The sequence below is a fragment of the Epinephelus fuscoguttatus genome, linkage group LG8, assembly GCF_011397635.1.
Source record: "Epinephelus fuscoguttatus linkage group LG8, E.fuscoguttatus.final_Chr_v1".
Taxonomy (NCBI): Eukaryota; Metazoa; Chordata; class Actinopteri; order Perciformes; family Serranidae; genus Epinephelus; species Epinephelus fuscoguttatus.
This window is the reverse complement of record NC_064759.1, coordinates 14,368,436-14,383,177: the sequence shown is the minus strand read 5'-3', so window position 1 is coordinate 14,383,177 and position 14,742 is coordinate 14,368,436. Positions and strand designations below refer to the sequence as shown.

The following is a 14,742-nucleotide window of genomic DNA, read 5'->3' as shown; positions in this document are numbered from 1 at the left end:
TTGTCCAAATGGCATACAAGTATTACAAAGTAAATTCCTAGAAGTCACAAGAGAGAGACAGAAAAGCTATGTGACAAAGAAGGAGAAACCTGAGGGAACAATTCACTGGAATAATGAAACTTATAAAACTCCCCGTGGTGGAGAGGGGCACATTGAACAAACTGAAAGCTATAATGGACAATAGCAGACACCCTCTCCACAGCCTCCTGGAGCGATAGAGGAACAGCTGCAGCAGTCGGCTCATCTCACACACACACTTACACACATTAGCCACGACTGGACTGGACTGTGGAATGGACAATAGGTGGTGGTTTAAACAATAAGGAAAAGGTAACCCCTGCACATTTACTCCATGCCGCAAAAGTTACTTGGATGTTCATGAGGTCAAAATGTTTAAGAGTGGAAACCAGTCATTTATTTATACAAAATGCACACCAATTGGCTGAAAACCTCTATGATGGCAGGTGTGTTTAACCATTTTAACTGCTCAGGATCAGTCGACAATAAACAACTTAATGTAGTGCATAGAAAAAGTACAGTAATACAAAAGCCATATTTTAAAATATCCCAAAAAAATCTTAATTTACAAAACATCCCATAGATCAGTTTAAATCACCTACATTCAAAAATGTATTGTGTTACGTTAGAGGCAAAACAGAACAAATCTTAAATATATGTACAGAATTTGGGTTGAAATACCTTTCTAAAAAAACGTAGTTGGATCAAATCCCAACAAGGGAAAAAACACACGTTTTAACCAATTTTCATTTTTACAAATATGTCTCAGGGCTTAGAGAACTATGGACACAGGGAGAGCCACTTCTTAAAATTCAAAATCATTGAAACACCCTCATTAATCTTTTGTGGCAGGGAGTACATGTGCAGGCGTTACCTTTTCTTCTGTGACGCTGCATTTTGATTGTCTTGCACCTTCATGATGTGTGAATAATTACTCTCCTTCAACCTAGTAGTTGAAACAGTTCCATTAGCTGAGATATAACTCGCCAGTAAAAGCAACTTCCCTCTTCTGACTTCACATGAACACGTCTATAAAGACACACTGCTGTGACACAAGTACAGTAGATTTGCTCCAGACAAACTTATCAAGTTACATTTATTCAAAACATGTATAACTATTAACTGTACATTTTGTATGTATGCGTTTCATATCCTCATATGATTTTAGTAATAATTACAAGTTCATTACAGGCAGCCCACTACAGACATCTTAATGGCATTATCAATTGAGGAGTTGTACCCCGACATTGTCATATCAAATTGGTCTATAACACCATGGTCCGAGCTATGGCCATAGATGACACAATGTTTAGGTAGGTAAACTAGTCTCAACATCAATAGTAAACATTTTGGCAAAAAACTCCATTCAAAGTGTGTATAGATTCTTCTATTTGGTACTGTTACAAGCCTAGATTCAAAATGTTGTATTCACATTCTGTAGCTGTGTAAGCACAGTGTAGTTGTGGTAGACTAGCTGCATTGTGCGCTCAAAGGAAAATAATAAAAAAAAAATAAAAGGAGAAAAATAAAGGCCTGGTGAGCAAAGAGTTTTACTCCATTTTCTGCAAGTCAGGTTTTAACAGTTCATGATCAACAGCCAGAATTTACAGGCTTATTATACAAAGGCATTGATTTGTCCAGGCGTGGCCAAGACATACAGTATGACCCAAGCAGTCGGCACATGATCTTACTGATTGATACGCTGCACATGCTAATGATTTATCCTTCGTCCAGACCAAGTACATCAGCAGGATTTTATTATAACATTTCAAAAAAATTAATTTATAAAACATGACAATTTCTATCAGGGCTCCAAGATCTGCGGTTTGATTTCACCAAGGAGCACATCATCATTCGGAAAAAGTTGTCAAGAGATTTTAAAATTTAAAACCCAAATTATCAGTCAGTTCAACAGGTCGGCTCTGCTGCTGGATAATCTCTCACAGTTAAAGTTGTTTAACCTCCATCTTGTTAATCTCTTAATCAAAAGTCTGATGTGACAACACACAGCTGCTGGAGTCTAGTGTTGTGCCCTTGTTTGTCTCTACAGCAGGATTTGAAAGTTTCTACATGTTCAACTTGAGACATTTGATTCATTTCAGGCGAGGAATGTAATGTGATCCATTTATTATAGTAACTGGACTATTAATACTAGTGCGTCTATTACTAGAACAAAGCATTGAATCAGATTCTGCGTTACTCTGTAGCTGTATTTAAAAGTTACTATGCAGTCTAGTGTTGTGATTTTCTGTGCTGCTTCGACTCCAGTTAATGTGCAAAACAAATGCACTACTTACGTCTAAACAGAGGTGTGTAATGTCCTCTGTACTCCCAAAGATGATTACTTGGAGATAGTGATATATTCTAGACATCTGTGAAACATTTCTTGATAATGAACAGTCTAAATCCACCTACAAATATGCTTGTTTCATTCATTTTCGTTTTGTTCGATATGCTGCAAAGTGTGATATCACTGACATCATCGTCGTGCATCCACTGGCTAAGAAAAACAGGCAGATTATACAAAAATGTCAGTAATGGTCACCGTTCAACGGTTCCATTGCTCCTTCTGATGTAAGGACCCTGACATTTGATCTCGCTGCTCTAAACTGCTTGTATGAACATTAAAGTGTATATTTATCCACATTTTTCTCCACTGACGCTTAACACAGTGGAGAGTAGTGTGCTCAAAGATAACAGTAGGTAGGTGGGTCTACCAGTTTGTCTAAGTAGATAGCTTTGAAGTAGTGGACGGACGCTATGGCAGGTGGATAAAGATTAAGATTATTTGGGTTTCTTGTGTAAGAGAAACTAGGGGCAAAAATACAACTGTACTGTCCAGTGTCAGATAAGGCATTCCTTTCATGGACGGAAGTTTTTATACTCAAACATCTGGGGTGGGGTTGAAGACAGAGGCTTGGGGCTAACGTTAATGGGGTGTTGACCCGAGTGAATCTCATTGTATTCTTATAGCATTTCATGTTAAGAACAACTTTCTCTTAATTTAATTCCATCTGATCGAAAGGCAAAATTCAGGTAGTGCTTCTCTGCATGCATACTACTACGTATACATCACATGCACTATCTGCACAAAAAAATATCCTTAAACATTCGATTGTTCTTCCCTCTTACTATCCCAGGCTGTGCAGTTTTCATGCTTCTCAGGGTACGCCGAGCGTAATCCAACAGCTGTGCAATGAGGCGCATTTTTCATCCATTTTCAAATTTCGCTATTAATCCCTGCAGTCGTGCTTCATTGATGCGTGGCTCGGTGGGTTATCCCTTTCATTAAACCTCAGAAAAGCAGTTTCTGCATTCCAGGCTATTTTAAGTCTTTCAGATACTCCGCCACCCCCCCTCTCTCAGAGTATAGATGACAACAGAGATTACATAATTCAGTAGAGTGCTGTTATCTGTCAATCAGATCAACCAATCCCTGATTAGAATCTGGTAATCTTCACTCCAGAGTCGCCGACGATGAGCCGGGCCATGGAGGGATGAACCTGAGAAATGTTGAGAGATTAGAAAAAAGAATTATCACCAATTATAGGTCTCATATTAACTCAGTACTATAACTGCAGAGCATTAATACTTAACACTGTAGAGGCATAAAGTACATCTGGTAAAAATACAACATACCTCCTTATTTTTACAAATGAATTTTCAAAAATTTTCCATAACCTTTTCATAATATTCTATCCATCAGAAGTAACACTAGTACACTGACAGTGAATATTCATGAATCTTATGTGCCCCGAATCTTATGCTTCTGTGAAGACGCCCCCTGATATCAGCCATTACGCTGTGTGAGCGCAGTGCAAAGTGACAGCTATGAGTTAGCCAGTTGGATAAACACATGCACTAACATACAGCGTGACTTCGTGACTTGACATAGAAAATAGTAATTTACTTCTATATTAATGTTCTGAATGTCACATACACAGCCTTTAACATTAAATTAATCATTAAAGCTTATAAAATACAAAGTACTGCCTTTCTGCCTGTTGTTAGTGATCAGAGTCAAACCAAATAAATACATTTAACACCAACCACAATCAAGATACTGTCACTGATAGCCCTACAAAGTAGATTACAGTTATATGAACATGTGCTTTATGTATGGGTGGATCTAGGGGGAATAAAACCTCTAACACGAGCATACGAAAGGTCACATCCTATCCAATTACCTTCAGTTACTACACTCAGATCACAGCACTTCATAACAAGAACATTCAGTATGTACCAAGCACCATTTTTCTGTGTCTGACCTGCGCTTGAAGTGGCCCATAGGGCACCAGCTCTCCGTCCACAGTGAGTGTCCCCCGCGTAGAAAGAGGCTGCAGCCTGAAGGCCTTGCAGGTAATGTGGCTCACATACGGTGAGCTGACGGAGTGGTGGGTTCCTCTTTCCATGGCAAAGAACAGTCTCAGTAGAGTGGCTCTAGAGATCCCCGCCCGCACAAAGGTCAGGTGGATCAGCCCATCGTCAAACCTGGCCTGGGGTGCAGCATGAAGATCAGCCCCGAGGTGGGTCTGATAAAGGGCCAGGACCAGGACAAAGTCCCCTTCGATGGTGACCCAGTCTCTGGTGGGAAGGGGTTGGTCTAGGGGCGGTAACAAGTCATCCTTAGGGATATTAAAAGGCAGTGGGACATAAGGACGGTTCTTCAGGGGTCCTGCTGGCTCGGCAATGTCAAAGTTAAAAGATGAGGACGGTGTGCGTAGAGAGGGGGAGGGGGAGGTGGAGTTTGGGGTGTTGGGACGGGGGACGAGGTAGGATGAAGAGTGTGGGGACGCACATGATGGAGAAGATGGGGGTGTGGGAGAAAGAGACAGGGACAGCGAGGGGAGTTTGGGGGGGAGGGAGTTTGAGTGGGAGTGCTGGAGGAGAGAGAGGGGCCTCGGCCGGGTGGCGTTCTGGTTTTGGTCCAGGGCCTTGGGCTTGTAAGAGAAGGGAGAGTGACGAAAGGGAGATGAGATGGTGAGAGATCGCTCACGAGCAACATCCATTTGGTAGGGTTCTTTCTGGTAGTAGGTCCCGTTTAGATCCATGTCCTCTACACCGTATGAAGTGCCAGAGTCTGCGTCAGCCTCCTGACTGAGAGGCTGACCGAAGAGAGCGTTGGCTATCTGGCTGGAAGGGGCTGAATTCTTCCTTAGCGACTGTCTGGCTTCCTGAAGGCCATCTTGGTAAGTGAGACAAACTTCTGGGTCTTCATCTGCCTCTCGCCCCATGTCTACTGCCTGCTCTCTTGCATGCATCACACTCTCCCCCTCTGCAGAACCACCACTGTCTTCCCCATCCTTCCCCCTGTCCTCTTCCTCCATCTCACTGGAGTCTTGCTCTGTCCTTCCCTCGTCTTCCCTTTCATCCTTGATCCCCGCCAACCTTTCTCCCCTTCCCATATTGCAGTCTTCCCTTTCAATTGATTCTGAACTCTCCGAACATGTCCCTGACCTCTCCTCTTCTGCTTCCATCTCCATCTCCCCCTCCCGTTCCCTCTCTCTGTCCTCTGCCAGGCTGCTCGCCCTCACCACGCCAGTTCCTCCCCCCCGAGCCCTCTCCCGTCTTCTCTCTCTTTCTTTCTGCCTCTCCTCTTTTTCCCTCTCTCCCTCACCCCTGCGCAGGCTCCTCTGTTCACTGATGCCCATGTCGGAGCAAGTGCGATGGATGGGCGTTCGACAGAAGCCTTCCAGGCCTTCTGTGATGCTGCGGGAGAGGGGTCTCCTCGGCGGAGGAGGTGTGGCATCTGGTGATGAGTTGCTAATAGAAGGAGGCAGGTAGGACAGACGACCCTTGTAGGATCGAAGAGAGGCTATGCGCACCAGGGTGCCCAGGGTGAAGCGAGCTGAGCCCAGGCCGCGATACCTGGAATAAAGAAAGATTTCAGGTAAATCTTTCTTTTGTATTTAAACTAAATGATATCGCAGGATAATTAAAGTAGCGCTTAAGCAATTACACACCCACCTCTCACTCTCAATGTCCACATCAGACACAAAGCCCCAGGCAACAGAGAGGAAAGAGAACAGTCTCCTGGGTGCTGCATTACGACTGTTGTTGGAGGGAGGGCTCGTTGTCACGGAGACCACGTCCATGGGTCGGACACCGCCTCGACAGAGCAAAAAGCAGCAATTCAAAAGGAGGGGCTCCCGAAGGCACATGTCATACCTGAGGGAGATATAAAAAAAAAGAAAACACCACCTCTGTGAGTACGGATAAGGAGAGAACTGTACAAACAACAGCCTGATTCAGAGTCCTTCCGCCATTCAGAGATACAGTATCTAGGCCTCGATAACAAGGTGACGACTAAAACAGCAACACTGTGCTCTTTTGTTTAAAGATACTGTCTAACTAGGCTAATCTGATTCTGTGAAATAAATCCACATATCTGTTATCTTTGAATCTCTATTTATATTACTCTGTTTTAGTTGATAATAGAAACCTTTTGGTGTTGGAAACAAAGTACAGAAAACTCTTGTGCAAGATGGGATGTCAAATGAGGGATACAACAGAGCTCGACTCAGGCAGAAACTATTAATGCTGAGCTTATAAACTATTTAAATGTCTACTGGGGCACAACAATCAATTCAACATAATACATTAAAATCAAACAGGATGTAAAGAAAGAAAATCACAGATAACAGAAGAGAAACGTGGAGATTAATATTATTCTGTGTGTTGAGTCTTGGCTCATGCAAATACTGAAGTTCAATCACGTGAACTCCGTCAACAACCAATGGCTGAGCTTTCTCCTGGACTAAAGAAGCAGCAATCTGGGTAGAAAGGGAACATGGAGGGGACTCTGGGGAGATGTGAGAATGCTTGCAAGTTTCGGTTCTTTTGTACTGTTGAAAAGGAGGAGAAACTGGTGGGGTTGTGAAGTGAACAAGAGTCACTGTGTATCTGCAATCAGCACTGATTTAAGTGAAAAATCTTAATTTTTGAAACTGTTATCTCTCATTCCCCCAGTCTTCTCCCACTAAAACAGCAGAGTTAACCAACAGAGGAGGGTGGCAAGTTGAGGCAGCTAGAGTTTTGTGTTTCAGGAACTGTTAATATGTCATATTTCTTAAAGGGAGTTTGGCATAATATTTTCCACCAGGAGCACAATGGGAAATAATCTGTAAAGGAATCTAGTTGCAGTCTTGCAAATACTGAACCTGCAAGATCACCAGTGTTTGCAAAATCTTATAGTGTGTGACCAAAAACTCACATTGTTGTTTAGTTATGACAGGTTGTCAGTCTTTTCAAAGTCCTCTAGTGTATGGTAGGCGTAAACAATGAAGTAACGCACATGAGATCAAAGACAAGACGAGACAATAGCTAATTAATATGCACACTCAATCAACTGGACAGGAGTGTGAATTACAGATCGCCCTCAGTGTTCTAATCTCAGCCCTCAGATTTTTTCCATCACTGTTAAAAAATTCAGTCAATGACAAAAAATATTTGGTTAATGCAACCTCTGCTTTATGAATGAGAAACATGCTAACCCTGCATGATGGTTGATGGAGCCAGCCAGGGCATTCCCGGAGCCACAGGGAAGAATGCCGACAGGTGTTTTTATTGCTTGTTCCCAGTCAGGACGCTCCATCAGCCCATTAATTACCTGCAGGAACACAACACAGAAAACTCTGAAAATCACATCGGTGGACACAGTTTAATCTGTGAATACAATATATGAGGTATAAAAACTGTTATTACAACATGCTTAGCCCTTCAACAAAAGCTCTACACACCTCATGCAGCAGGCCGTCTCCAGAGACAATGATGATGCCATCCCACTCTGGGAGCGATATCTCTCTGATGAGCTCTCTGGCGTGGTTCTGACGCTCTGAGACAGATTCATTAAGTTAACAACTGTTACATATGTGAGTTATATGTACGTGTGTTATCTGTCCTTGCCCTTACCTGTCTGTATAAGGTTGTAGCTAATGTTGGCCTCTCTGATCATTGGCAGGATGTGGGTCTGACACCACTGCATTGCCTGGCCTCTCCCGCTAAAGGGATTGACCAATAACAGTAGTCGCCTGGGACGAGGTAGCAGACTTCTTGAAAATTCTGTATGAGAGAGAAAGAAAGAAAGGAGAGTATGAATTAGTTAAAGCTCTCATAGTTTTGCTCCAGAACAAAGACAGGAACTAGATGTTCCCTACATTTTCAAAGCAAGCCAACTGGGAGCTGTCATTACACTTTGTTGCAACCCTGGACTTTGAGTGCATTCAACCATTTAATGCCTCCTTTATTTCACCTCACAGGATCTACTTCACACTGCATAATGCTGTCACTCCAAACAAGCCTGTTAATCATTTAAAGTCAGATACATAGTAAAGGACAGAAGCACTAAACTGAATATAGGGATTAAATAAAACAAGGTGGTAAAATGATAATAAATCATGTATTATCCCTCCAACTGGGGCACAGATGAAAGAAAGCCAAGACACTCCGCTTCTCTACTCTTTCATCAGCCCAGGTATGAAGCTTAGAATAAATAAAAAGCTTCTAAAGTTAGCTCTGAAAATCTATCTAAGATTTATTATGATACAGATGGATGCCAGCGGTGCATGGGAGGTGATGAAATGACTGCACTCTCTGATAATCCTGGATTATGTAACAAACAGCACTAAAGCCAATCGACAGAAAACCCAACTAACCACAGCTTTGATGTTCATAAGCATGAAAACTTACAGAAGACAGCAAGCAATTCAGAAATGGGGTGATTAGATAAGAGAAGATGAGACAGAATGAAGACTATGTGAGCAAAGTTGGACAGAAACTAGGTGTGACACAGAGAAGACTGGCAGACTGAGAAAGATTAGATGAACTGCAGTAGAGTATGAATGAGGCAGGAGCAGAAAAGAGGCAGACAGGATTGGGAAAAATTAAAAATGAATGGCAGCTTTATCTGTTGGGGGAAGGAGACAGAGGTGCGATAGGTGAAGACTGAGGAAAACTAATGATGGAGCGATTACAGTGAACTATAGGTTAAAGATTAGGCCTAAAGAAGAGGAAGGAGACAGGAAGAGATGCCAGATGCTGGCGACTAGTGTGACGCATACACTAGGCAATGGTGAGAATAAGATAAACACACACACACAGTCAGCGTAAACACTGAGCAGGGTCTTGCTATCTGTTTGATTCTTGAGGCTGGGGGATACAGGGCTTTGGGAAAAGGTGGCAAGCTGCAGCAGCCCCACCCGCTTTGTTTCTACATTTGACAGTGAATGATGCAGGCCGTGTGTGCAGGACAGATAAGGGCAAAAAAACAAAGGAGTATTAGATAAATGTGAGACGTAGTTATGTGAACAAACAAAAGAAATCCAAACTAAATACTCTGAATAATAAATCTCAGCCTCTTAGAGTGTATTAATGATAATCCCCTTTGTTTTTGCTAAGTAACCCCAAAAAGTTCAGCTCAGGACAGCTTTTAAAATGCTGAACTACTTTCACACTTTCTGTCCTCTGTAAAACAAACAACATGTATGCTGTACATACAGAAAGGTCTCGAGTCACTGTGACACATTAAGCTATAATTAGCACCCATTTACAATGGAGGCATAAATCGAGGCCGCATGAGAGAACATTGTATGGATTCATGTAGTAAACAGGAATTCAGGGCTTATTCATAGGGACAAACATTAAGGTCAGCCAAAGTAAATCACACTATCACCTACTGTAAACTCACCCATGTTGCTCTTTTGATAAAGCCACTCACTGTAACTCCACAGTGTCTCTACAGCCAGGATTATTAATATAAAAAGAAATCTGGGGTTTTAGAGTCTGGGAAACTTTGACTAAAAAATCTGAACAGCAACATGATGTTCACATACATGGATTACCTACTAAAGAAGTTACGAGTCTCAACAAGTTGAATTCCATAACATAATGACATGAACTGAAACATGGCTGCTGGGCAGGTTGGAAAATCCATTCCAAACATTTCAAAACAAGCTGCAGCGAGGAAACGTATGCAAAACTGTGGCTAATGGGCTCCATCACCGGTATGGGCCTGTCACAAGGTGGTTCTTAACCTTTTTCAACTCAAGGATCCCTACATTGATAAGATTTCACTTCAGGGACCTTTATCTGAATAGATTTAGTTGTTAGATATGATTAAGGCCAGAATCCTAGAGTTGGGGAGACAACTGTGAGGGAAGTGAAACCTACAATCAGAATAGTCACTTTTATGACCCTTCTGCCTAGAAGACTTTGAAATACTTTTGAAGACTACAGTCTGACACCCTTCACACCTAAAAAACAACAATTTTTAGGCACAGACTAAGTTTTTACAAAGACTGGGGATCTTGCAGGTTCACTATTTTCAAGACTACAACTAGATTTCTTTTCAGATTATTTCCCATTCTGCTCCTGGTGGAAAATACTACGCCAAACTCTTTTTGAGAAATATGACGTTTTAACAGTTCCTTACATGTCTGCAACACATAACTCTATAAATACAAGATAAAAGGTGTCATTTGTTGAAAATATTCCTGTCAATTCTGTATCGATAAAATCCATAAACTACATTCGCGTACAAACTTTACATTTTGAATTTTGTCACCTCAACTTGCCACCAGCCTCTGTTGGTTAGCTGCGCTATTTTAGTGGGAGGAGACCATAGGAATGAAAGACAAACTGTTTCTCACTAAAATAAGTGCTGGTTGGAGGATCAGACACACGCTGAATGAAACACTAACTCTTGTTCACTTTACAACTTCACCAGTTTCTCCTGCTATTACGAAGTACAAGAGAACTGAGACTTGTTCACGTTCTTGTGTCTCCCTAGAGTCCAAACTGTGTTAACCATCTACCGCATTTGTTGCTTCTTGTTTAGTGCTGGAGAGATTGCAGCTGTTAGTTGCTGACAATGTTCAAGTCACTGAATTTCAGTATTTGCATGAGCCAAGACTCGACACTTGTGATAATATTGAACATGTTTGATTTTGTTGGAACATCAAAATGTGAGAAAAACTGGGTTAAGAAAGCTCGGACTGAGTTATATGAACGATGGAGAGCCTCTGTTGAGACACACTCACCTGTGTCAGCAGTGACGGTCACACCTCTGAGTAGACACTGCACAGCAGCCGACCACCGCTCAGCTTCAGGCCTGCTCTCTGCCAGGTAGGCCCTCACCTGCCTGCGCCGAGACACCCCTTTCCGCCGCTTGCCTGGTGGGTACCAGTACAGCACCAGGAGAGGGGGCGCAGGGGCACGAGGGCAGCTGCACCCCACCAGCTCTGTTAAAGGCAGCAAGAGACGGGCTTCCTTCCCTGGCCGTGGCGACAGCCGCTGGATATGTATGTGGGTGTGGGTGAGGGTCAAGGCATAGTTGGAGGCCGGAGCCGGAGTAGGGGAGGCAGCGGGAGAGAGTCCCCCTGGACCACCAGGGCTGTTGGGGCAGCTGTTATTGTTGCTGTTGCTGCCTGAGCCCCAGCTGGCAAACTGGCCATGAAGAAGAGCTTCTGCTGTGGAGGGTGAAGATGGTTCTGGAGATCGCATCCTCACTGCTGAAGGGGACGAAGCTTATCAGGAAAAAGTCGGCCTGAGAAGCTTCAAGGTCTTTGTTCTACAGTTAGAGACTTGAAGAGTGGAATCTGGCAGCTCTTCAAGATTTGCAGGTAAAGTCAAAATGTGTCTGAATGTCAGTCTGGGAGCTTTATCCCTGAAATCTCCTCAAAATCATTCTCCCTCTTCAGTGTTTGGATTCAAGAGACAAAGTCACAAAAAAAATCAGCTCTGAGTTTCTGTTTCCATCTGTCTATTTCAGGTTTGTCTTCATTTGAAAAGAAAAGCAAAAACTCCTTCCAGTTTAAAGGTTCTTCTGTGTAGAGTATTTATCCAGTGAAGATGGAAACTGCTAAAGATCAGTCTTTGTGTCACAGTTAGAGAGCTCCCATCACAGTTTGATCTTAAGAGCCGTCAGCTTCTACAGTTTACTGCCAGTGGAAAAATGAGTGAGCGATACTTCAACATATTCAAAAACAACAGAACTTAAAAATGTATTTTTTCCACTACAAGATCAGTCATTTAAACAAATGTTCACAAAAATTGCATAAGTAAAAAAAAAAGTTTACATTACGACTTAAAGCAGCCTATTGTGATAACAATATAAGGCAGCTGAGCAGCTCCTCAACATTAACAATAAATCTTTAAATAATTACACAAATGGACAAAATTCTTAGTTGCACTGAGAGAAAATCTATTAAGAACGAATAAGACAAACAAACACACCTTGTTTAAACAAGGAGGCTAAAAAATTAAATTAAATTAATACACAAGGAAAGAATTCTGTAGAGTATGTTGCATGGTAAGTGCTGGCCAAAATGTCATTAATGCCACAAAGATATGATAAGTGCAGGCTTTTTCATGACCTTTGATACCTCTATTGCTATCTTTAATCTCAGTGATAAATAAGAGGCAGACAAGAGGAGCGACTAGGCCAGACCTGTAGACAGTAGTGTGATACATAAAAGTTTCATCCAAACAAATACTCCCTGTACACTACTTCATCATCTGTTCTCCACGAGAAGAGGGTGAACACTGGGTAAGACGAGTGGAGACTAGACAACGAAAAAATTAAAACAGAAACAAAACAAAAGACAAACAAGGAGACAGTTCCAGGTGGGTCCTTAGTTTATGTCATGGTAAAGTCCTTGAGTCAAGCCTCACGTTCCCTCCCAAAGATCTTTGTTCCTGTACGAAGACAAAGTGGGAGAGAAGGACAAAAGTCAAATGTAGAAGTGGAAAAAGCAACAGCAGAACATCAGAGCACATGGGTCAGAAACTGACATTAAGGAAGGAGGCACACTCAACTAAATTGAATGAGCTATGCCTCTAATTCACCTGGGCTTTCACTGTGCAAAGGTGAACATCCCTGCAACACATTTTCACAATTAGAGTAGGACAAGTACAGGGAAGAACTGTCACGATAAGAGGAAGAGATTACGGCTAGAGGGTGAAGCAATACAAGACCCGTCATGCCCCTTGACCCCAAGTGCGTCTTTGTACATAATGACTAACAGTCATGCATCCTCAACAACCCTGCTGAGACACCACATTATTGGGCATGAAAGGTTGAATGAGAATGACCACATCTGTTTTTTTTGAATAGGGCTTTTGTGTAACAGGATTTGGGGAACAGTGTCTCTTTCACAATTTGAATCGAGGATTGAGGATTTTGTAAATTGGCTGACCTGGCCTAAATGGTATTGGATTTTACAGGTTTTGCAATGAGCATTAGCGTGCAGCAATCTTGCTCAACAATCCAAAATTGCTGCCAATACAGAAATGTCGTAGCTAATAAACGATGATTAGAAATTCAGATGATATTAGGATATAAAAACTGCAGAAACATGATTGTTAATTGAAAAGTTTGGGACTCATTTGACAAACTGAGCAACTCTACATAACTTGGACAATGATTTTGGCTGGTTATATGATTTCTGAAACGGTCTTATTGTATATAACATAAATCACAACAAATTGCCATTTACTATTGTATCAGTTTATGCATATAGAGGGTAATAATGTGCAAGCTCAGTCAGTTAATGAGACCTAAGTGTGTCAAAGTACAATTACAGGACTATTACTATGGGACTTCGGTATACCCTAAATTCATAAACTAGTCTCATCTTTCTTTCAAGTTTTACAACAGTCCGGAAACATTATGCAAGCTATGTCGCAGACAAAATCAATACTTGGCTGATGTCCTGTCTTGATAAACCACACACACAAAAAGCACCAAAGCGATGCCCATTGTTGCACCTTACGTCCTTGAAATGCAGGGCGGGGACACCCAGAAATAATATCACCAAGCTAATTCTGTCCCCCAAACAATGAGGCTGTTGTTGAGTGACTTCAGAGTATTTTGGGCAAGTTTCGATTGGCTTTTACCTTGAACTCATGCCCATTCCCATATCAGGGGCACTTAAACACTCCACAGCGTGTCTAATAACCCTGATAACACAAAGTAAAAGCTAATAGTTCAACTTTACCGATGGCATCCACCTAACGTTAGCTAGCAGGATGACAGGCTGTTAGCCACCTGAACAACTTCACTTACAGTTTTAGTTTAACGGTTATAACACACCCAAGCTGTGGAGCTGTTTTAAGAATGTTGCAGCCTTTAAAATAACCTCTAATAATTAAAAAAAAAAGGCGTTTAAAGTTACGAACCCTAACGTTGAATCAAGGTGATAGCACAACGCTAGCTTGTGTTGTGAATACAGTAGCTACTGTAAACTGCCTGACAAGCGCAACACAGCGTTGTCAGTTAGCCTCGGCTAGCAGTTACTATTCAACATGTAGCCTTAATTTAAGCTAACTTGCACCACTTTTTTTAAATTTAATTCCCCCGAAAATTACTTGAAATAATTATGGGCGTAGTGGAAAGCCCCAGTCTGATATTTTATGTCTCATTTATTGATTGGTTTAAGGAGGTATCCAAGTTAGCGCAGATAACGGTGTATGACAAACGTTAGCTAACGGGCGGTTTGCTCTGAGTCTATCAAGCCACAGTAACGCGGACATTTGTAAGTTTTTAAGAGTTATAATTCTGCCAACACCGGCTTAGGGTGAGGTAGTTTAAGTGTGATATATAAAAACAAAACAGTCAGATTTACCTCATCTTGTCTCCCCCTCACGACGACAGGCGGTCGCTTGCTGTGAAAACTGTGGCTCGGTGCAGGAAGTGTCTGGAGACGCAGCAGCAGCAGCTTTGAGCGG

At 42.1% G+C, this 14,742-nt stretch overlaps 1 protein-coding gene across 1 annotated transcript; it reads right to left on the bottom strand.

Annotated features, from left to right (window-relative positions):
* Positions 1 to 807: 807 nt before the first annotated feature.
* sphk2 (sphingosine kinase 2) lies at positions 808 to 14,739 on the bottom strand. Its single transcript, XM_049584010.1, has 8 exons — positions 14,640 to 14,739; positions 11,055 to 12,711; positions 7,930 to 8,079; positions 7,758 to 7,852; positions 7,512 to 7,627; positions 5,986 to 6,186; positions 4,287 to 5,886; positions 808 to 3,521 (listed from the first exon to the last, which is right to left on the bottom strand). Exons 2-8 carry the CDS (start codon positions 11,515 to 11,517, stop codon positions 3,459 to 3,461), a joined length of 2,688 nt encoding a protein of 895 aa, XP_049439967.1. The 5' UTR covers positions 11,518 to 12,711; positions 14,640 to 14,739; the 3' UTR covers positions 808 to 3,458.
* Positions 14,740 to 14,742: the final 3 nt, after the last annotated feature.